We start from the raw sequence: 20277 nt of genomic DNA, 5'->3' as shown, positions 1-20277 counted from the left end.
AACCTGAGGTTCGAAATTCCCGAGATTTGAAATTCCCAGGGTTCAAAACCCAGGGTTCGAAATTCCTGAGGTTCAAAACCTGGGGGTTCGAAATTCCCGGGGTATAAACGAACCAGCCAGACCTTCTCAAAATGGCGGCGCGACCTTCCCAAGATGGCGGAAAGGGCACTTCCGCCCAGGGCCCTTCCCAATATGGCCGCGCCGGTACTTCCGCTCCACTCCCTCCCACTTCCGGCGCGCTCCCGGCGTGCCCCGCTACTCTCGGCAAGATGGCGGACGTGCTGGATCTTCATGAGGCGGGCGGAGAGGATTTCGCTATGGACGAGGACGGGGATGGTGAGCGCGGGGCTGGAGCGATCCCGTCCGGCCCAGAGCGGCCCCGCCGACCGATCCGGCCGGGTCCCGGCTCAGCGGAGCCGCTCCCGCCGCCTCTGGCCGCCTCGGCCTCAGGGACAGCGCGGGCCCGGGGCGGGGGTTGCTGTCGTTCGCAGGGGGCTCCTGCTCGGTGCTGGGGGGGTCACTCCTGGCTCGGGGGGTCACTCCCGGTATGGCAGATGGATCCTGCTGTCCGTTCCCGGCTCACGGGGTTATTCCTGGGGGTTTGGGGTCCCGTCCGGCCCGGGGGGATCATTCCCATCACGGGGAGACCGTCCTGGCTTGGCCGGGGGTGGCTCTGCCTGGACCGGGGCGTCCTGCCCGGCCCAGGGGGTCCTGCCCAGCCTGGGTGGGTTTTTACTGATCCGGGGACATCATCTCCAACCCGGGGCTCATTCCCATTCCCAGGGGGCTCATTCCCATCCCGGGGCTCATTCCCAGGGGGGTCATTCCCAATCCAGGGCTCATTCCCAACCCAGGGCTCATTCCCAGGGGGCTCATTCCCATTCCCAGGTCTCATTCCCAGGGGGCTCATTCTCATCCCCAGGGCTCATTCCCATTCCCAGGGGGCTCATTCCCAATCCAGGGCTCATTCCCATCCCAGGGCTCATTCCCAGGGGGCTCATTCCCATTCCCAGGTCTCATTCCCAGGGGGCTCATTCCCATTCCCAGGGGGTCATTCCCAGGGGGGTCATTCCCATCCCAGGACTCATTCCCAGGGGGCTCATTCCCATCCCAGGACTCATCCCCAGGGCTCATTCCCATCCCAGGTCTCATTCCCAGGGGGCTCATTCCCAACCCCGGGGCTCATTCCCAGGGGGCTCATTCCCAACCCCAGGTCTCATTCCCAGGGGGGTCATTCCCAACGCAGGTCTCATTCCCAGGGGGTTCATTCCCAGCCAGGACGAGGGGTCCCTGTCCCTTTTGGGGGGGCTCCCTGCTCCTGCTGACCCCACACCCCCCAATTCCCACCAGAGAGCATCCACAAGCTGAAAGAAAAGGCCAAGAAGAGGAAGGGCCGTGGCTTTGGCTCAGGTGAGACCCCCCCCAGACACCCCCAAACCCCTCCCCTGGCGCTCCGGGTGACCCCTGGAGTTTGGGGGTCCCCTCCTTGCCCCCCTTTTTTTGTCTGCAGAGGAAGGATCCCGCGCTCGGGTGCGCGAAGATTACGACAGCGTGGAGCAGGACGGGGACGAGCCGGGGCCACAGAGATGTGAGGGGCTTCGAGGGGCTCTGCAGCCCTGCTGGCTTGCTCCCCTCCCTCATTCCCATTCCCATTCCAGGATTTATTTAGGCTGGGGCAATCCCTTGCTTTGCCTCTTTCCCAGGATTTATTTTAGGGCAAATCCCAGTTTCGTATCCCCTTCCCAAGGTGGGGATTTGGGGCTCTGCAGCCCTGCTGGGACAATCCCTTCCCTCATTCCCAGCATTTATTTCATGCTGGGAAATTCACTTCCCTCATCCCCAGGATTTCTTTAGACTGGGACAATCCCTTCCCTCATTCCCAGCATTTATTTCATGCTGGGAAATTCACTTCCCTCATCCCCAGGATTTCTTTAGGCTGGGAAATTCACTTCCCTCATTCCCAGGATTTTTTTAGGCTGGGAAATTCACTTCCCTCATTCCCAGGATTTTTTTAGGCTGGGAAATTCACTTCCCTCATTCCCAGGATTTTTTTAGGCTGGGAAATTCACTTCCCTCATTCCCAGGATTTTTTTAGGCTGGGAAATTCACTTCCCTCATTCCCAGGATTTTTTTAGGCTGGGAAATTCACTTCCCTCATTCCCAGGATTTTTTTAGGCTGGGAAATTCACTTCCCTCATTCCCAGGATTTTTTTAGGCTGGGAAATTCACTTCCCTCATTCCCAGGATTTCTTTAGATTGGGACAATCCTTTCCCTCATTCCCAGGATTTCTTTCAGCTGGGAAATTCACTTTCTTCATTCCCAGGATTCCTTTAGACTGGGGCAATCATTTCCCTCATTCCCAGGATTTTTTTAGGCTGGGAAATTCACTTCCCTCATTCCCAGGATTTCTTTAGGCTGGGAAATTCACTTTCTTCATTCCCAGGATTTTTTTAGACTGGGACAATCCCTTCCCTCATTCCCAGCATTTATTTCATGCTGGGAAATTCACTTCCCTCATCCCCAGGATTTCTTTAGACTGGGACAATCCTTTCCCTCATTCCCAGGATTTCTTTAGACTGGGACAATCCTTTCCCTCATTCCCAGGATTTCTTTCAGCTGGGAAATTCACTTTCTTCATTCCCAGGATTCCTTTAGACTGGGGCAATCATTTCCCTCATTCCCAGGATTTTTTTAGGCTGGGAAATTCACTTCCCTCATCCCCAGGATTTCTTTAGGCTGGGACAATCCCTTCCTTTCATTTCCTTCATTCCCAGGATTTATTTTAGGCTGGGACAATCTCTTTGCATTCCCAGGATTTTATTTTAGGGCAAACCCCTGCTCCAAGGTGGGAATGGGGAAATTTGGGGGAGATGCTCCTTCCTGAGGGCCCCATGTCCCCTCCAAGCATCACCAGCAGCACTTTCCCCGTGGGAATGGCATCTGGATTTGGGTTCAGCCCTGCTGGGATGAGCTCTTCCCAACCTCACCCAGGGTTTGGAGGCTCTGGGCCTCAATCCTCCCTTCCTAGCTGGGAAAAAGGAGTGATTTTGGGGTGCCAAAGCCTTTATTGGGGACCCAGCACAGCCAGGAGGAGGAACTGGGGCCACGTGGGATGATTGCTCCCCCCCTTGCCAGCATCACTTCTGCCCCATCTCACACGGCCGTGGAGCCCCAAATCTCATCCCCGGGGGGCTCCGTGTCCCCCCTCCCCGAGGATTTTGGGGGGTGAAGCTCCATTCCCAGCCCTGTGACCCCCCTTTTTCCTGCCCAGCCGTGGAGGGCTGGATCCTCTTTGTGACAGGGGTGCACGAGGAGGCCACGGAGGAGGACGTGCACGACAGATTTGCTGAATTTGGGGAGATCAAAAACATCCACCTGAACCTGGACCGGCGCACGGGATACCTGAAGGTGGGGAGGGGGCGCTTTTGGGGACCCCCCCAAGCTCCATCTCAGCCTGGGGGATGCTCCAGGGTGGGAGGTGCTAGGGGTGCCCCCCAAACTGAGCCAATTCTGGGGGTTCTGGGGCTATCTGCACCTCAAAATTTGATTTATTGGGAGGTCCCAAAACTGGGCTGGGAGCTGGATTCCCCCAATGCCTGGGGGCATTCCCAACGCTAAACTTGGGGTGTCAGGGGGTCTGTGCACCCCAAATTTGAGTTCCCTTGGTGTCTGTGCTCATCCTCATTCCTGAACCTGGGGTGCTAGTGGGTCTGTGCACCCCAAATTTGAGCTGGGCTCATTCCCAGTCCTAAACCTGGGGTGCTAGTGGGTCTGTGCACCCCAAATTTGAGCTGGGCTCATTCCCAGTCCTAAACCCGGGGTGTTAGGGGGGTCTGTGCCCCCCAAACCTGAGCTGGGAATTCCTCTGGTGTCTGGGCTCATTCCCATCACTAAACCCGGGGGGCTGGGGGGTCTGTGCCCCCCAAAGCTGGGCTGGGAATTCCCCCAGTGCCCAGGCTCATTCCCATCACTAAACCCGGGTGCTGGGGGGGCTGTGCCCCCCAGAGCTGGGCTGGGCTCATTCCCAGTCCTAAACCTGGGGGGCTAGTGGGTCTGTGCACCCCAAATTTGAGCTGGGCTCATTGCCAGTCCTAAACCCGGGGAGTTAGGGGGGTCTGTGCCCCCCAAAGCTGGGCTGGGAATTCCCCCAGTGCCCAGGCTCATTCCCATCACTAAACCCGGGTGCTGGGGGGGCTGTGCCCCCCAGAGCTGGGCTGGGCTCATTCCCAGTCCTAAACCTGGGGGGCTAGTGGGTCTGTGCACCCCAAATTTGAGCTGGGCTCATTGCCAGTCCTAAACCCGGGGAGTTAGGGGGGTCTGTGCCCCCCAAAGCTGGGCTGGGAATTCCCCCAGTGCCCAGGCTCATTCCCATCACTAAACCCGGGTGCTGGGGGGTCTGTGCCCCCCAGAGCTGGGCTGGGCTCATTCCCATCACTAAACCTGGGTGCTGGGGGGTCTGTGCCCCCCAGAGCTGGGCTCCCCTGGTGCCTGTCTCATTCCCATCCCGTTCCTGCCCCGTTCCCACCCCAGGGCTACACGCTGGTGGAGTACGAGACCTACAAGGAGGCGCAGGCGGCCATGGAGGGGCTCAACGGGCAGGAGCTCATGGGGCAGCCCGTCAGCGTGGACTGGTGCTTCGTCAGGGGCCCCCCCAAGGGCAAGAGGAGGTGAGGGAATTCCTGGGAATCCCTGGGAATCCCAGGAGCTGGCAGTGGGAGGGACTTGTGGGGGGCGAGGGGAATGGGGGAGTTCCATGCGCCGTTATGGGGGTGGTGGGGTTAAAATAGTGGTAAACACCCCAAAATGCCTCCCTTCCCTCTCTCCCCTATTTCCTGTACTCTTTTCCCTCTCCCCATTTCCTGTACCCTTTTCCCATTCCTTTCCCCATTTCCTGTACCCTTTTCCCATTCCTTTCCTGTATTTCTTGTACCTTTTTCTCTCCCTTTTCCCTTTCCTTTCTTCCATTTCCTGTACCCCTTTCCCTCTCCCCATTTCCTGTACCCTTTTTCCATTCATTTCCCATGTTTCTTGTACCTTTTTCTCTCCCTTTTCCCATTCCTTCCCCCATTTCCTGTACCCTTTTCCCATTCCTTTCCCATATTTCTTGTACCTTTTTCCCTCCCTTTTCCCTTTCTGCCATTTCCTGTACCCCTTTCTCTCTCTTTCCCCATTCCCTGTACCCTTTTCCCTCTCATTTCCCCTTTTTCCTCCCCCTTTTTTCCCTTTCTTTACTTTCCCCATGCCCTTACCCTCTTTACCCCCATTTCCTCTTTCCTCCCCCTTGCTTCCCTTTCCCCCTTTCTCTCTCTCCATTCCCCATTCCCTTTTCCTCTTTTCCCCCATTCCCTTTTCCCCTTTTTTCCCCTTTCCCTTCCCCACCTGTTCCCTGTTTCCCAGGGGTGGGCGCCGGCGGAGCCGCAGTCCGGACCGACGCCGCCGGTGATGGATCCAAACCTGCACCCATTGGTGTTCCACCTCCAGACTGGGGGGAAACTGGGAGAACTGGGCTCTGTACACAGCCTCGAGGAGCCAAACCAGCTCCATCCCTGGAGGAATGTGGGTTTTATGGAATTTTATTGTTTTCAAAGGACAAGTATGAGGGAAGCAGCAGTTTCTGAGGGTTGGGGGGATTTCCCTTGGCTTTGGGGGGATCCCTCCCAGCCTCCCATCCCAGAATATTCTGGGAGTTTCTTCCATGCCCCAGGCAAATGGTCTCTAAATCTCCCATGGTATTTATCCCACTGGGCATTCCTTGTTTTGTGTCAAATAACGAGATTTTGTCTAAGTTTGTCTTCTTGTTCTTTGTCCTTCATTAAATCTCCCAAGCCCCTTTCCCTAAAATCCTTCTCCATCCAAGCTGCTGGATCCCCAAGGATCCTGGGGATCCCTCTCAGCCTGGCATTAGAACAACTCAGGTCTTGAAAAACCTTTTTTTTTTTTTTTTTTCCCTTAAAACTGGCATTGGGATGCAACAGCTGTGCCCCAAGCCCACAGATGTGCCCACTCAGAGCCACTGAGCTGCCCTGGGGCCTTTAATGCCAGACCCTGGGGGAAAAAGCTGCTGGGAAAATGAGGCAGGAGCAGGAGGGGGACACTGGGGGGGGGGCTGGGAGTTGGGGTGCACCCCCCAGCTCCCCAAATTCGGGCTCGTGCAGAGTTTGTGCCGACAGAGGGATGGAAGAGTCGACCCTCGGCAGGGTTCAGAGCAAGCCCCCACCCAGGGCGAGGCTTTCCCCAAGGGATCCTAGCCTTGGGGGGGGGTCTCTATAACGCTGGGGAGGGGTCCCTAAGAGCCGGGCTCGGCAGCCAGCCCCCCGCAGAAGCCCCCGAGGTGCCGCAGCGCCTCCGGCTGCATGGAGTGGCGGCGGAGCAGCGCTCGGGGGGGCAGCGGGGGCAGCAGCCCGGCCCTGCCCGGCCCGGGCGGCTCCGGGGCCGGCGTTCCGGAGCCGCGGCGCTCCAGCAGCCGCAGCGGCCCGGGAGCGGTGCCTAGCTCGGGTTCCCGGCGTAAGGGTTTGCCCCGTGGAGGATCGGGAGGGAAACGGCCCGGAGCGGGCACGGCGGGCACGCGTTCTGCCCAGGTGGCCGCTGGCAGCCCGGAGACCTCGCGTCCCTCCACGCTGTGCCGGCGAGGGCGCAGCCGCAGCCCCTCCAGCCCCGCCGCCAGCCGCTCCGGGGGGACCGAGGTCCCTTCCGGTGACCCCTCAGGAGACCCCCACGACCCTTCTGAGGGTCCCCGTGTCCCCTCCGAGGGTCTCCTTGTCCCCTCCGGGGCTCCCAGTATCTCATCTAAGGCTCTCCGTGCTCCCTCTGGGGGTCCCTGTGTCCCCTCCGAGTGTCCCCCGCGCATCCCCTCCACCCCCGGCACCGCCAGCCCCCACGGCTCCGAGTTCAGCCTCTTCAGCTGCCGCTTGGGCCCGGCCCGGGCCGGTTCTGGAGCGGGTGGGAAGCGGAACACGTCGCGCTCCTCGTCCCTCCCGGTGGCTCCCGGCGACGCCGCCGCCCGCACCTGCACCTGCGACGGGGACGCGCACAGAGCGGGCGACGGCGGCGAGTTCAGGTACTGCCGGGTGGTCTTGGTGCCTCGGGGCGACGTGGCCGAGGTGATGATGATGACATCGCGCCCGCGCTCCCGACACGCGTCCAGCAGCGCCTGCAGCGTCTCCCGGTCCCCGCGCTCCAGGGCGTAGAGCAGCGCCGAGCCCCCGCCGTAATCCCGGGCGCTGGGGTCGGCACCGTGGGCCAGCAAAGTGGCGACCACCGCGGGGCCGGCGCGCTCGGCACAGGCGTGCATGAGCGCGGTTTTGCCGGCTTTGTCGGGGATGTTGGGGTCGGCTCCGTTCTCCAGGAGGTACTGCACCATCCGCGGCTGTTCGGGCGGCTCGGCGTAGCCGGCCCGGCACGCCGCCATCAGCGGCGTGGTGCCCGCGGCGTTGCCCTCGTTGATGTAGGCTCCCCCTTCCAGCAGCAGGCGGGTCAGGCGGAATTTCCCTTGGGATACAGCGCGCAGCAGCGCCGAGCCCTCGGCCGGGATCATGGGGAGCCCCCCCGGTGGCACCGCGGCGCTGGGCATGGCCGGGCTCACGGGGGACGGCGGCGGCACTCGCTCACTGCGAGGGGACGGGCTGCGGTGAGACCCCCGAGTCCCCCAGCATGGGGTGTCCCCGCTCCCTGCCTCAGTTTCCCCAGCGAGGGAGGGTTCCCGAGGGTCCACGCTGCCCGCATCGCCAGAGCCCGCCCGCTCCTGCCGCGTTCCTCGAATGCCTTCCTGCGCCCCCTCCTCATCCTCCTCCCCCTGCTCCTTTTGCCCCACCTGCTTCTCCCTGTCCACAGCCCCATCCCTGCCGGTACCCCATTCCTGCCGGTACCCCCATCCCTGCCGGTACCCCGAATCCCTGCCGGTACCCCTATCCCTGCCGGTACCCCTATCCCTGCCGGTACCCCGATCCCCGCCCGTACCCCATCCCTGCCTTCCCGGTTCCCATGGCGACGGCCGCTCATCCCGCTCCGACCCCCCGGGAAAACGGGGAAGAATCCCCCCGGTCCCCTCGTGATTCATCCCCAAGCTCGGGCCTGCGGGCTGTCCCGTCCCCCCCCTGGCAGCGGGGACCCCCCCACCCAGCCCCTCTCCATCCCCATTTTACCGTGGCTACCGGAGCTTGGGGTCCCTGGTCCCGGTTCCCGCGGCCCCGGGGACGGGGCTGTCGGGAACAGCGGCCCGTGGCCGCCATCCCGGCCTGCCGCCGGTGAGGCGGGGGGGACGGGAGGTGATGTGGAGGGTCCCCCCCCTCCCGCAGCGCTATTTTTGGCAGCTGCCGGCGCGGGGGGGGGTTGGAGCAGGATGAATCACCCACGGCGCATCCAGCGCCCAGCCCTGCGTGGGGCAGCGGGGCTGGGGGTTCCAGAATAGTGGGGCTGGGGGCAGTGAGGCAGCGGGTCGGGGGCTCCCAAGATAGTGGGGCTGGGGGCAGCGGGACTGGGGGGCACAGCAGGGCAGGGCTGGGGTGGCTGAGCTACCCCAGGGCAGAGGGGCTGGGAGGATCCGCGCGTGGGGCGCTGAGAGACCTCTTGATCTCCCTTTTCATCCATTTTTTCATCCCCTTTTTATCCGTTTTTCATCCATTTTTAATCTATTTTTCATCCCCCTTTTGATCCCCCAGCCCCGCCCCCTCCATTGATCCCGCTCTAGGCCCCGCCCCTCGCTTGAACACACCAATCAGCGCGGGGCTTGCGTTCAAGCTCCGCCCCCTCTGCGCGGGGCGGGGCCGCGGCGGCCGCGCACACGTGGGGAGCGACTGCGCTTGCGCAGAGCGACACCGGGAGCGACGCCGGGAGCGGGGTATGAGGGGATACCGGGATCGGGAGAGGGGTACGAGGGGATACCGGAACGGAACCGGGGTATGAGGGGATACCGGGACCGGGAGCGGGGTACGAGGGGATACCGGGACCGGGAGCGGGGTACGAGGGGATACCGGGACCGGGAGCGGGGTACGAGGGGATACCGGGACCGGGAGCGGGGTACGAGGGGATACCGGGACCGGGAGCGGGGTACGAGGGGATACCGGGACCGGGAGCGGGGTACGAGGGGATACCGGGACCGGGAGCGGGGTACGAGGGGATACCGGGACCGGGAGCGGGGTACGAGGGGATACCGGGACCGGGAGCGGGGTACGAGGGGATACCGGGACCGGGACCGGGGTATGAGGGGATACCGGGACCGGGAGGGCCACCGGGAGCACCCAGGAACGGGGTTGGAGACGGGGACCGAGACCGGGAGCCACCGGGGGAGGCCGTGGGGGTTGGGCGGTGCACAGAGACAGGGCACCGGGACGGGGGTGGGGAGCACGGGAACCGGGGGGGCACCGGGACTGGGATCAGCACCGGGAGGGACACACCGGGACAGGGATGGGGAGCACGGGAACTTTATTGATAGTAATAAATGAAATGGTTGTTAAAATAGCAACATAATATTAATATAGTATTATATATTCTAATATATAATTTACTGATAGTAATAAATAAAATTGTTATTAAAATAGCAATATAATATTGATACAGTATTATATAGTATAATATAGAATTTATTGATAGTAATAAATGAATATAATTTATTAGTAGTAATCAATAAAATTGTTATTAACATAGCAATATAATATTGGTATAGTATTATATATCATAATATATAATTTATGGATAGTAATGAAATTGTTAGTAAAATAGCAATATAATAGTAATATAGTATTATATAGTATATATATAATTTATTGATAGTAATAAATGAAATGGTTATTAAACTAGTAATATTTTTAATTTAGTATTATATATGATAATGTATAATTTATTCATAGTAAATTCTAGTTTTCCATTGCTTTTCGTAGCAAATAGTAAATTCTTTTTCTCTGAAGGATTCAGGGGTCCTGGGGCTGCTGTCCTTGTGGGAGTGCCTCATTCCTGCATTTAAAAAATACCCCACTGCACACTTTGTATTTTAAATCAGGTTACAACCTAAAACTCATTGAACACACACTCCAGAAATGGACTGTCTCAGTATTAACTGGCTTTAAAATAAGAGAGAGAAAATTCAAGAAATTTCAAATTAAGACCTTTCAATTTAAGAAATTTGAATTTAAGACATTTCAATTCAAGAAATTTGAATTTAAGACATTTCAATTTAAGAAATTTCAATTTAAGAAATTTCAATTTAAGAAATTTCAATTCAAGAAATTTGAATTTAAGAAATTTGAATTTAAGACATTTCAATTTAAGAAATTTGAATTTAAGACATTTCAATTTAAGAAATTTGAATTTAAGACATTTCAATTTAAGAAATTTGAATTTAAGAAATTTGAATTTAAGACATTTCAATTTAAGAAATTTGAATTTAAGACCTTTCAATTCAAGAAATTTGAATTTAAGAAATTTGAATTTAAGACATTTCAATTTAAGAAATTTGAATTTAAGACATTTCAATTCAAGAAATTTCAAATTAAGAAATTTCAATTTAAGAAATTTGAATTTAAGACATTTCAATTAACGAAGTTTAAAATTGAAGAAATTTCAACCCAAGACCTTTCCATTCACGCCGTTTCCCCCGGCGTCACTCCCTGATATTTGCCAAAAACCTGATCCCAAAATGCCATTTCCCCCAAAATGCCATTTCCCCCCCAAAGTGCCATTCCCCCCCAAAATGCCATTTTCCCCAAAGTGCCGTTTATCCCCCAAAATGCCATTTCCCCCCAAACTGACATTTCCCCCCAAAATGCCATTTTTCTCCCCAAAAAGTTGCCATTCCCCCCCAATGCCACCCCCATGCCATCCGCCCCGCAGGCGCTGGAGCGCCGCGCCGTGCCCCTGCCCGGTGGCGAGGAGGGCGAGTACATGCTGGCGCTGAAGCAGGAGCTGCGCCGGGCCACGCGGGCCCTGCCCTACTTCGTGAAACCGGGGGCGCCCCGCAGAGGTACCGGCCCGGGGGCACGGGGGGCACGGGGGGGCTCATCCCAAATGCTCTGCCTGGCGGGCAGGGCGTGTCCGGAGCCCACCGGAGCCCCCAGCCCCCCCCGTTTGTTCCCCCCAGTTTAATTCCCCCTCCCCATTTTATTCCCATTATTTATTCCTCTCCATTTATTCCCCCTCCCCATTTTATTCCCATTATTTATTCCTCTCCATTTATTCCCCCTCCCCATTTTATTCCCATTATTTATTCCTCTCCATTTATTCCCCCTCCCCATTTTATTCCCATTATTTATTCCTCTCCGTTTTATTCCCCCTCCCCATTTTATTCCCATTATTTATTCCCCCCCCATTTTATTCCTCCTCCCCATGTTATTCCCATTTTATTCCCATTATTTATTCCCCCCCCATTTTATTCCTCCTCCCCATGTTATTCCCATTTTATTCCCATTATTTATTCCTCCCCCTCTTTATTCCTCCTCCCCATGTTATTCCCATTTTATTCCCATTATTTATTCCCCCCCCATTTTATTCCTCCTCCCCATGTTATTCCCATTTTATTCCCATTATTTATTCCCCCCCCATTTTATTCCTCCTCCCCATGTTATTCCCATTTTATTCCCATTATTTATTCCCCCCCCATTTTTTTTATTCCTCCCCCCCGTTTTATTTCCCCTCCCCGTTTTATTCCCATTTTATTCCCATTATTTATTCCCCCCCCATTTTATCCCCCCCATTATTTATTCCCCCCTTTTTCTTCCCATTATTTATCCCCCCCCATTTTATTCCCCCCATTATTTATTCCCATTTTTCATCCCACTCATTTTCTCCCCCCCATTTTATCCCAATTTTTTATTGCCCCCATTTCATCCCCCCCACCTCGTGCCATCATCCATCCATCCCCACGTGTGTCCCACGGGTATCCCTGGGGGTGGCTGTCCCCAAATCCCCCAAAACGTCCCCAAATCCCCCCAGAATGCCCCCAAATCCCCCCAAAACGCCCCCAAATCCCCCCAAAACGTCCCCAAATCCCCCATGCCCCCGCAGACATCGAGCGCTACTCGGACAAGTACCAGCTCTCCAACCCCGTGGACAACGCCATCGACTGGAACCCAGGTGAGGGGACACGGTGGGGGGGGGTCCTGGGGGGCACGTGGGGCTTTTTTGGGGTCCCCCCAACCCCCCCTTCGCCCCGTTCTGCCCCCCCAGACTGGCGGCGGCCCCCCGCTCCCGCGGGAGCTGAAGATCCGCGTGCGGCGGCTGCGGAAAGGCCGTGAGTGTCCCCCCCTGCCCCCCCCCGTGTGTCCCCAGTGTCCCCCGGGGGGGGTGACAGTCCCCTGTGCCCCCCCAGGGCCCGCTGCCCTCGTCCCCAAGAAGCAGGTGACACTGGACAAGGAGGAGGCCATTAAGAAGCTGGAGGTACCGGGGCGGGGAAGGTCGGGGGTGGATTTTGGGTTTTTTTTTGTCCCCCCCCCGGTGACATTCCCTGAGCCCCCCCCAGAGCCTGGAGAAGAAGGAGGAGGAGGTGACGTCAGAGGAGGAAGAGGAGAAGGAGGAGGAAGAAGAGGGGAAGGAGGAGGAGGAGGAGGAGTACGATGAGGAGGAGCACGAAGAGGTGAAAAAAGAGGGGGGTCCCGGGGGGGTTGGTGGGGGCTCAGGGGTCCCCGGGTGCCACCGTGCCCCCCCCGTGTCCCCCCAGGAGACCGACTACGTCCTGTCCTACTTCGACAACGGGGAGAGCTTCGGCCCCGACAGCGACGACAACGGCGACGAGGCGGTGTACTGAGCCCGGGAACGGGCACCCCGAAAACGGCACCCCGAAATGGGCACCCCAAACGGCACCCCGAAACGGGGACCCCAAAATGGGCACCCCAAAAATGGGCATCTCGAAATGGGCACCCCGAAATGGGCACCCCAAAATGGGCATCCCAAAATGGGCACCCCGAAATGGGCACCCCAAAAACGGGCACCCCGAAACGGGCACTGCCCCACAGCCCTGGCACAGCAGAGACCCACGGAACAGTGGGGACCCCCTCACCCCGGTGCCCTCACCTCCCCCGGGGACACCCCGTTATCCACTAGGGACATTGGGGTCCCCTTGGTGACACTGGGGTCCCTGTCCCCTCCCCAGGACAGCGGGGACACCCTTGGGGTCCCCTTGGGGACATTGGGGTCCCTGTCCCCCCTTGGGGTCCCCTTGGGGACATTGGGGTCCCTGTCCCCCCTTGGGGTCCCCTTGGGGACATTGGGGTCCCTGTCCCCCCTTGGGGTCCCCGCCCGGACATTGGGGTCCCTGTCCCCCCTTGGGGTCCCCGCCCGCCTGTCATTCCCCTTGTCACCACCAGGTGGCGCCGGTGCTCCAGGCCCGGAGGGTGGGGCGGGACCCCTCCCCAAATTTTGGGGCTTTTTTTTGGGTGGATTTTGTGTGAATTTAAAAGGTTTTTTGGTATTTTTGGCTCGGCTTTGGTGTTTTTTTTGCGCGGGGAGGGGTTGGGTAAGGGGGTTAAGAGGGGTTAGAAATGGGGAGAGGGGTTTTGGGGGGATGAAATGTGGTTTTTTTTGAGATGGAAAATGTGTTTCTAGAAAGAAGGAAAGGTATTTTGGGAGGAAAAGTTTTACCGGGAGTGGAAAGTGGTTTTTTTACGGTGGAAAAAGTGATTTTTGGAAGATAAAGTTTTTTTTGAGGGGGGAGAAGAGGATTTTTTGGGGTGGGATGGTGGATTTTTGGGGAGTAAAGGTATAGCTTTGGGGAGGGAAAGGTAACTCCTTGTGGGTCGAGATGCATTTTTGGGGAGAAGAGATGTCTTTTTGGGGAGAAAAGATGTCTTTTTGGGGAGGGAAATGTATGTTTCTGGTGGAAGGTGCATTTTTGAGGGAGGAAACTTTGCTTTATTGTGGGGGGAGGTGTTCTTCGGAGGGGCAAGGCGCATTTTTTAAATCATATTTTAGGGGATAAGGTGGATTTTTGGGGAGGGAAAGGTATTTTGTTTTTCAGGGATGAGTTTTTGTAGTGAGAAAACGTGGATTTTTGGGGGGGTAGAGCCCCTTTTTGAGGCTATTTTTGCTGGGGGGGGGTGTTTTGGTGGGGATAGAGATTTTGGGGCGGGGGGAGCTGTTTTGGGGAAATGCAGTGTGAGGTTTTTAGGAGGAAGGAGAGGTTTTTTCCCTCACGGGGGGGTGTGTTTGTGCCCCAGGGCTGCTCACATGAGCGTCACATGCTGGCCCCCCCTGCCCCCCCTCCCCAGCCAGTTCCTGTTTGAGGCCAAGAACGTTCCAGCAATTGTGGATTTCCAGCTTTTTATCCCTGGGTTTTTTTTTTATCCCGTGCCCTTTTTATCCCCGTTTTCCTCTTTTCTCCCCTCTTTCCAGAAATCTGGAGCTTTTGGGGGTGGCTTCTGTCCCCCCCCCACCCAGCCTGGGGAAGGATTTGGGGGCTGGGCGAGGTGCCCAAATCCCTTGGGATATTTGGCACCCCCGCCCGCGTGCCTCAGTTTCCCCGGTGTTGTGGGGTCTGCCCCATTTCTGGGTGCTTCCACCCTGATGCCCATCCCATATTCCCACCCTGGAATTCCTCCCCTGCTCCCAGTGCTCCCAGTTTAGCCCAGGCCCTTTGGCCCAGTTGGAACCGGGCAGGAATTTCCAGAGCACAGGGCTGAGCGCTGCTCCCAAACCATGGGGAGGGAGGGGGGAGAAACTGGGGGGTTTTGGGGGTTTTTTGGGGTTTTTTTCATCTCCCAAAAAACCAGGGAGGGGTCAGGCTGAACCCCCAGATCTGCTCTGGCACCAAGGCCAGCCACGGGAATACCGGGAGAGGTTTATGACCTTAATTAGTTTAATTAGAGCTGTAAACTGGGGAGGGGAGAGGGGCAGGGTTCGGTTTGGGGTGGGGAGGGGGAGTTTTGGGGGTGCTGCTGATTTTTCCAGGGGGGGGAAAAAAAAAAAATCAATTATTTTCAGGCCAGGAGGGGACTGGGAGTGTCTGATTTGGGGGGCTGTCCGTGCCCCCCTTCTCCCAGCCCAGCCCAGGGTGACCCTTTGCCTCCTTGGCCAGCAGCCAGGACAGCTCCAGTTCCAAAGAAAAACTGGGATAAAGCTGGGGGGGCAGAGGGATTTTTGGGGGGGCTCCAAGTGGGAAAAAGGGCGAGGAGCAAAGCCAAGGTCACGGCCTCGGTGGTGGGCAGCGAAACCTTTCACCCAGATGCCAAAAACGAGCCGGGGGTGCTCCCAGGGCAGGGCCAAAAAAAGGCAGGAAAAGCAGTTCCAGTTTTTTTCCTGCCTCAGTTTCCCCACTCGGCGCCCCACAGCTTGTTCTCGTCTCTCTGTGCTTCGCTTTCCCTTTTTTGTGTTGTTTTTCTGCTTAGTGGTTTTTTGGTTTTTTTTTGCTTTTTTGCTCCTGGAAAAACCAGGAAACCTCCTCGGGGCTGCTCCCAAAAAAATGCCAGAAACTCCCCCAGGGCTGCTCCCAAAAAAATCCCAAAAACTCCCCCAGGGCTGCTCCCAAAAAAATGCCAGAAACTCCCCCAGGGCTGCTCCCAAAAAACCCAGAAATTGGGAAAATAACTACCATCAGTCCCGATTCCAAAGGGGTTTCTGCCACCCTCCCACCCCCGAGGTGACAGACCCGAGGCAAGGGAACTGTTTCATTTATTTATTACAAGTTTATTACAAATTTCGCCCCCCAGGGGCCACGAAAAGGTACAAAATTTGCATTTTTGTGCTTTCCCCCTCCCCTCCCCGAAAGGCTATGTACAAAACCAGAGTACAAAAGGTCGCGACATCAGCGTCGTGTCACGACAGGACGGATTCACAGCGCCCCCCTCCCTCGGCGGGAGCGCGGGGCAGCCAGAGCAGCACCCAGAGTTACAAAATTAAGATGGAATTCATCAAAACCACTATTCCCTGTCACCACGTGTCGCCACAGGGCGCGGACAGGCAGCGTTGTGTCCCAACCGCCACGAGGTTTTCCAGCTTTTTTTCCCAGCTGGATCTGCCTCGTCTCCCCAACAGGTCCTTGAGGGTTTTTTTTGTTTTTTTCCTCGAGATTCGGGATGGGGAATGCAGCAATTCCTTGGGATGCAGCAGCTCCTGGGGATGCAGCAGCTCCTCGGGATGCAGCAGCTCCTGGGGATGCAGCAGCTCCTCGGGAGCCCCTCCAGCTGTTCTCCCAGATGTGCTGCAGGTGTGTGGCACAAGGAGCCGAGTCCAGGCAAGCGGGAGCGACCCCCCGGCGTGGGTGTGGATCTCACTGGATGTTGTTGTTGCTGTTGCTGTTGTTGTTGCTGTTGTTGTTGCTGGTGCTGCTGGTGTTGTTGTTGGCCGTGCAGGGATCCACCTGGCCCACGGAGCAGGAGGAGGGTGAGGGATGCAGGCCGGCGACCACAGACCCACCGGGCCCCTCCCGCGCCGGCGCCGCGCTCACCTCCGTGTAGGTGGGGGGAGGCATGAACTTGAACTCGGGGGCGTACATGAAGATGGGGCTGTCGAATCCATCGGGATCATCCAGGAGGGGCGTGGTGGGGCTTTCCAGCCGGTGATCCTCGGGAACGATGTCCAGGTAGCACGGGGGGGCTGCGGGGGTGCAGGGAGAGGCCGGTGAGCTCGGCCGTGCGCGTTTCGGGGGGTCCCCGCGCTCTGCGAGCCCGCCAGTCAGGGACCCCACCCTGTGGAGCCCACCCCGCGGAGCCCGCCCTGCGGAGCCCACCCTGCGGAGCCCACCCCGTGGAGCCCACCCCGTGGAGCCCACCCTGCGGAGCCCACCCTGCGGAGCCCACCCTGCGGAGCCCACCCCGCTCACCCTCGGGGGCATCAGGGAGGTTCAGGTCCACCCAGCTCATCTCAGAACTGGTCTGGCTGGCCATGCTGGAGCTGCGGCTGCCGATGCCGGAGCGACTCCCGATGACCAGAGGCAGCTCCAGGATGATCTTCTTGGAGCCTGGCACGCTGACATAGATCTGCGGGAAAAACCAAGACTTAGAGGCGTGTGGGACAGGACCCCAGGAGGAAGAGGATCCCCAGGACGAGGAGGAAGATGAAGGCTCACCTGCAGGAAATACTCCACCCGCAGGATGTTGCAGCCCAGGATGGAGGGCTTGAGCTTCTTCACACGGATGGTTTTGCCGCGCCAGGACTCCGAGGTGCCAGAGATGATGTGGTTGCCACGGACGCAGGAGAGTTTCTGGCAGAAGACCTTGGTCTGCCCGTTGGCCAGGTAGGTGTGCTTGGCCACGATGGCCGCCTTGGGCACCACGATGCGCGAGCAGGTGTTCTCGAAGTCGGCGTTGATGCAGATCTCGTCGCCTGCCGGAGGAAGGGCCCTCACGTCAGGGCTGCTCGGGGCTTCCCCGCGGGCTCCCCGCTCCCAGTTCTCTGCCCCCAGCAATCCTCACCTTCGCAGAAGCCTTTCCTGTCGATCTGGGCGCTGACGGACACGCGTCCGTCGGGGATGAACATGCACGACACTTTCTTCTCCTTTTTGGCTGCCACTGGAGACTGTGGGGAGAGGGAACGCTCGAACGCTGGCCCCATCCTGTCCTTCCCACCCCTCCACCCTTCCTTCCTCCTCTCCTTCCTTCCCTTTTTGCAACCAACCCCCGAATTCCCCTGGAGAACAGAACACACCCCAGCCGGTCTCAGTTTCTGGAATTATCCCCGACTCCTTAATCCCACCCTTAATTCCCCCTCAGCCCAGATCTGATTAAAGACACCTGGGCGCCACTGCCTTGGGCTGACCCTCCCCAAGGGATTGCTCCCCCGAGCCTTTGGAGGGGAAAGGAGCTCACCAGCAGCTCTGGGGTGTTCACATCCACAGGATCCATCACCTCGAAGCGTTTCTTCACCTGCTGCGTGGGGCAGGCCGGGCGCTCCAGGGACGCCTTCACCCAGTAATCCACAGAGCCATACTTCCCCTTGAACGTGGTGCCCAGCGGCCTGGAGACACGCAGGGGGTCACTCCGCAGCCCAGACAGGGCTTTCCCAGTTTAATTCCACCCCCCAGCGGCAGCTGCTGCCTCGTACTCACCCCTGGGGCAGCTCGAAGCCGAATTTGTACTCGTACTTGTTGCCGGGTCTCAGGATGACGGAGCCGTCCTCGTCTGGAGGAAGGAAGGGCAGGGAAACATCAGCTGGAGCTCCAGGGTGAGCCTCAGCTCCAGGGGCGTTGGCTAACACCTGTGCACACCCCGGGAACCCCGTGTTCTCTGCCTTCACCTCACCAACACCCCGGGGCGTCTCGGCGGCTCCACCCCAGCCCCAGCTCCCCCTTATCTCGCAGCCCCAGCCCCAGGGTGTGATCCTGCGCCCGTCCCTGGCCGTGCCACCAACCCCCGTGGGGTCAGAACACGCCACAGGAGCTGCCCAGGCTCTGATTTCGTCCTTTAGCTCCCAAACTTCCACTCGGCTCGGCCAAAGTTCTAACACAGCGAAGTTTTCCTAGATTTGGTCATTGTTCCAAGCACCAAACACAGCATCAACTCTGTGAGCAAGGGGCTCCACTGGGGTCTAGGGGTACCCCTCCCAAACCCCTTTACCCCCATCCAGCCCCTCCACACCCCTTCTGTGGCCAGCCCCTGGGTTGGGCCGGGCTTTTGAACCGGGGTTTAAAGCTACCCTCGTCCCCTTCCCAGCGCCGTGCTCTCACCCGTGGGCTGCTCCTCAAGCGCCAGCACGTCCTCGAAGCGCAGGTACTCCATCTCCTGCCGGCACTGGGCCGGGCCCTTGGCCCAGGTCACCCTGGCCACGCCACATGCCAACACCTTGACGGCGCTGACGCGGGTCACCTCGGCCACCTCCACCAGCACGCGCCCGGCCACCTTGTCCCCGCTGCAGTAGACCTTGTCGGGCTCGCTGAAGGCCACCATGAAGTTCTTCACTTTCTTGAACATCACCATGGCTGGGGCAGCAGGAGGACGAGGGGTTTGATCAAGCAACGGCTGCAGGGTAGACGAGCAAAAATCCACCCCAGACAAAAAAAAAATAAAAAGCGGCTGAACGCTTTGTTTAGAGACGCTGCGAAGTATCCACAGGAGCCTCTGCCCCGGGACCTCAGCGCTCTGAGGGAGCCGCTGCCGCCGCTGCCTTTTATAGGCTCGGGAACCCCGCCCACCCCCGCCCGCGCCTGTTGCTGCCTGGGCCGCCACGCCGAGGGCGCGTGGCCAGGCGTGCTGCTCGCGTGATCAGCGCTCCCATTGGCCGCCGCTGCCTTGTTTACGGCAGCACTGACCAATCAGAGCAGCGGCAGAGGAGCGTGGACAGCGGGTGAAGGAAAGCCGCGCGTGTTCAGTGGGGCGGGACGGACGGGGGCGGAGTGACAGCTCGGAGGGCCAATGGGGGGCGAGAATGGGCGGCGGCTCTGGCCAATGGCGAGCGCGGAACACGATGTCATGTTCCCATGGGGGGGGAGCACGGGGGTGTTGCTCCCAGTTTGGGACAGGCCGCGTTGTACTGGGCGGACTGGGAGCGGCCGGGCCGGGCCCTGAGGGGCGGGGGGGCTTCACCTCCTTCCCCAGAATCCCTCTCCCCACCCCCCTTGGTGGGGGCGCCTCCATTGCCCAACTTCACCCCCCCCCGGTGAACCCTCCCCTGTTAAATGGGGTAAATTAGGGCGGATTTGGGGTCCGGTGGAAATGGGGGGATTCCCTGGGCAGGATTTTCCCCTCTCTGCTGCTTCCCTCCCCTGGAGTCCCTGCAGCTGCTTCTGAGGGGTTCCCTCAGCCCCCTCTGTGTATTTTTGGCTCCCCCCCCCCCCCCCCCCGGTTCAACAGCAAAACCTGAATTTGGGATTTGGGCGTTCCCTCCCTCTTTCTGGTGTGTTTTTGGGAGCGTTCCCACCCCCTCTATGGTATTTTTGCCCCCCTTCCTGCACACACTGCCCCCCATTATTTGGGGTAAATAAGGGTGAGTTTGGGGGTTCAACAGCAAAACCTGAATTTGGGGGTTCCGTCCCTTCCTGTTGTGTATTTGTTGGGGTGTTCCCACCACCTCGCTGCTATTTTTGGCCCCCCCTGCACACACTGCCCCCCATTATTTGGGGTAAATAAGGGTGAGTTTGGGGGTTCAACAGCAAAACCTGAATTCGGGGGTTCCCTCCCTCCTCCTGGTGTGTCTGTGGGAATGTTTTTTGCTTCCCACTCCGTCCTGGGGACACTTCCCCTTCCCCCTCCCCCAAAACACCCCTCCCAAAACCCCCCCGCGCTGCAGCCAGCGCCCACCACCCCTGGCCCTGTTTTCCAGCTGGGATTTGTGCAGCAGGACAACATTCCTCCCTCCCCAAAAGAGATTTATCTCCCCAGAAACCATCAGATTTCCCTCCCTGGACCAGCCCTACTCCAGCA

At 58.3% G+C, this 20277-nt stretch overlaps 4 protein-coding genes across 7 annotated transcripts; 2 read left to right on the top strand and 2 right to left on the bottom strand.

Moving 5' to 3' along the window:
- Positions 1–249: 249 nt before the first annotated feature.
- On the top strand, positions 250–5786 carry RBM8A (RNA binding motif protein 8A). 2 transcript variants are annotated; one of them, XM_041404059.1, is made up of 6 exons: positions 250–336; positions 1351–1410; positions 1511–1588; positions 3273–3409; positions 4532–4668; positions 5399–5786. In XM_041404059.1, exons 1-6 carry the CDS (start codon positions 270–272, stop codon positions 5442–5444), a joined length of 525 nt encoding a protein of 174 aa, XP_041259993.1. In that variant the 5' UTR covers positions 250–269; the 3' UTR covers positions 5445–5786. The 2 variants fall into 2 exon arrangements, with proteins under 2 accessions (XP_041259993.1, XP_041259994.1); XM_041404060.1 differs by lacking the exon at positions 1511–1588.
- Positions 5787–6071: 285 nt separating this feature from the next.
- On the bottom strand, positions 6072–8264 carry ANKRD34A (ankyrin repeat domain 34A). Of its 2 annotated transcripts, XM_041404041.1 has the most exons (2): positions 8143–8264; positions 6072–7608 (listed from the first exon to the last, which is right to left on the bottom strand). In XM_041404041.1, exon 2 carries the CDS (start codon positions 7569–7571, stop codon positions 6288–6290), a length of 1284 nt encoding a protein of 427 aa, XP_041259975.1. In that variant the 5' UTR covers positions 7572–7608; positions 8143–8264; the 3' UTR covers positions 6072–6287. The 2 variants fall into 2 exon arrangements, with proteins under 2 accessions (XP_041259975.1, XP_041259976.1); XM_041404042.1 differs by lacking the exon at positions 8143–8264 and having other exon boundaries at positions 6072–7830.
- Positions 8265–10796: 2532 nt separating this feature from the next.
- Positions 10797–13388, top strand: POLR3GL (RNA polymerase III subunit GL). Its single transcript, XM_041404014.1, is given in 7 exon segments — positions 10797–10955; positions 11996–12064; positions 12158–12174; positions 12176–12221; positions 12300–12367; positions 12450–12563; positions 12648–13388. Coding segments are annotated over 7 exon segments (549 nt in total). The 5' UTR covers positions 10797–10807; the 3' UTR covers positions 12735–13388.
- Positions 13389–15581: 2193 nt separating this feature from the next.
- On the bottom strand, positions 15582–19009 carry LOC121335687 (thioredoxin interacting protein). Of its 2 annotated transcripts, XM_041404058.1 has the most exons (8): positions 18585–19009; positions 17967–18039; positions 17728–17875; positions 17335–17437; positions 16989–17245; positions 16743–16899; positions 16368–16516; positions 15582–16280 (listed from the first exon to the last, which is right to left on the bottom strand). In XM_041404058.1, the coding sequence occupies exons 1-8, from the start codon at positions 18832–18834 to the stop codon at positions 16191–16193; spliced, it is 1227 nt and encodes a 408-aa protein (XP_041259992.1). In that variant the 5' UTR covers positions 18835–19009; the 3' UTR covers positions 15582–16190. The 2 variants fall into 2 exon arrangements, with proteins under 2 accessions (XP_041259992.1, XP_041259991.1); XM_041404057.1 differs by having other exon boundaries at positions 15582–16516.
- Positions 19010–20277: the final 1268 nt, after the last annotated feature.

Source organism: Onychostruthus taczanowskii, unplaced genomic scaffold (assembly GCF_017590055.1).
Source record: "Onychostruthus taczanowskii isolate IOZ18803 unplaced genomic scaffold, ASM1759005v1 scaffold207, whole genome shotgun sequence".
In the NCBI taxonomy this organism is placed as follows: Eukaryota; Metazoa; Chordata; class Aves; order Passeriformes; family Passeridae; genus Onychostruthus; species Onychostruthus taczanowskii.
Note: the sequence above shows the minus strand (reverse complement) of the source record. Positions and strands in the feature narration are given on the sequence as shown.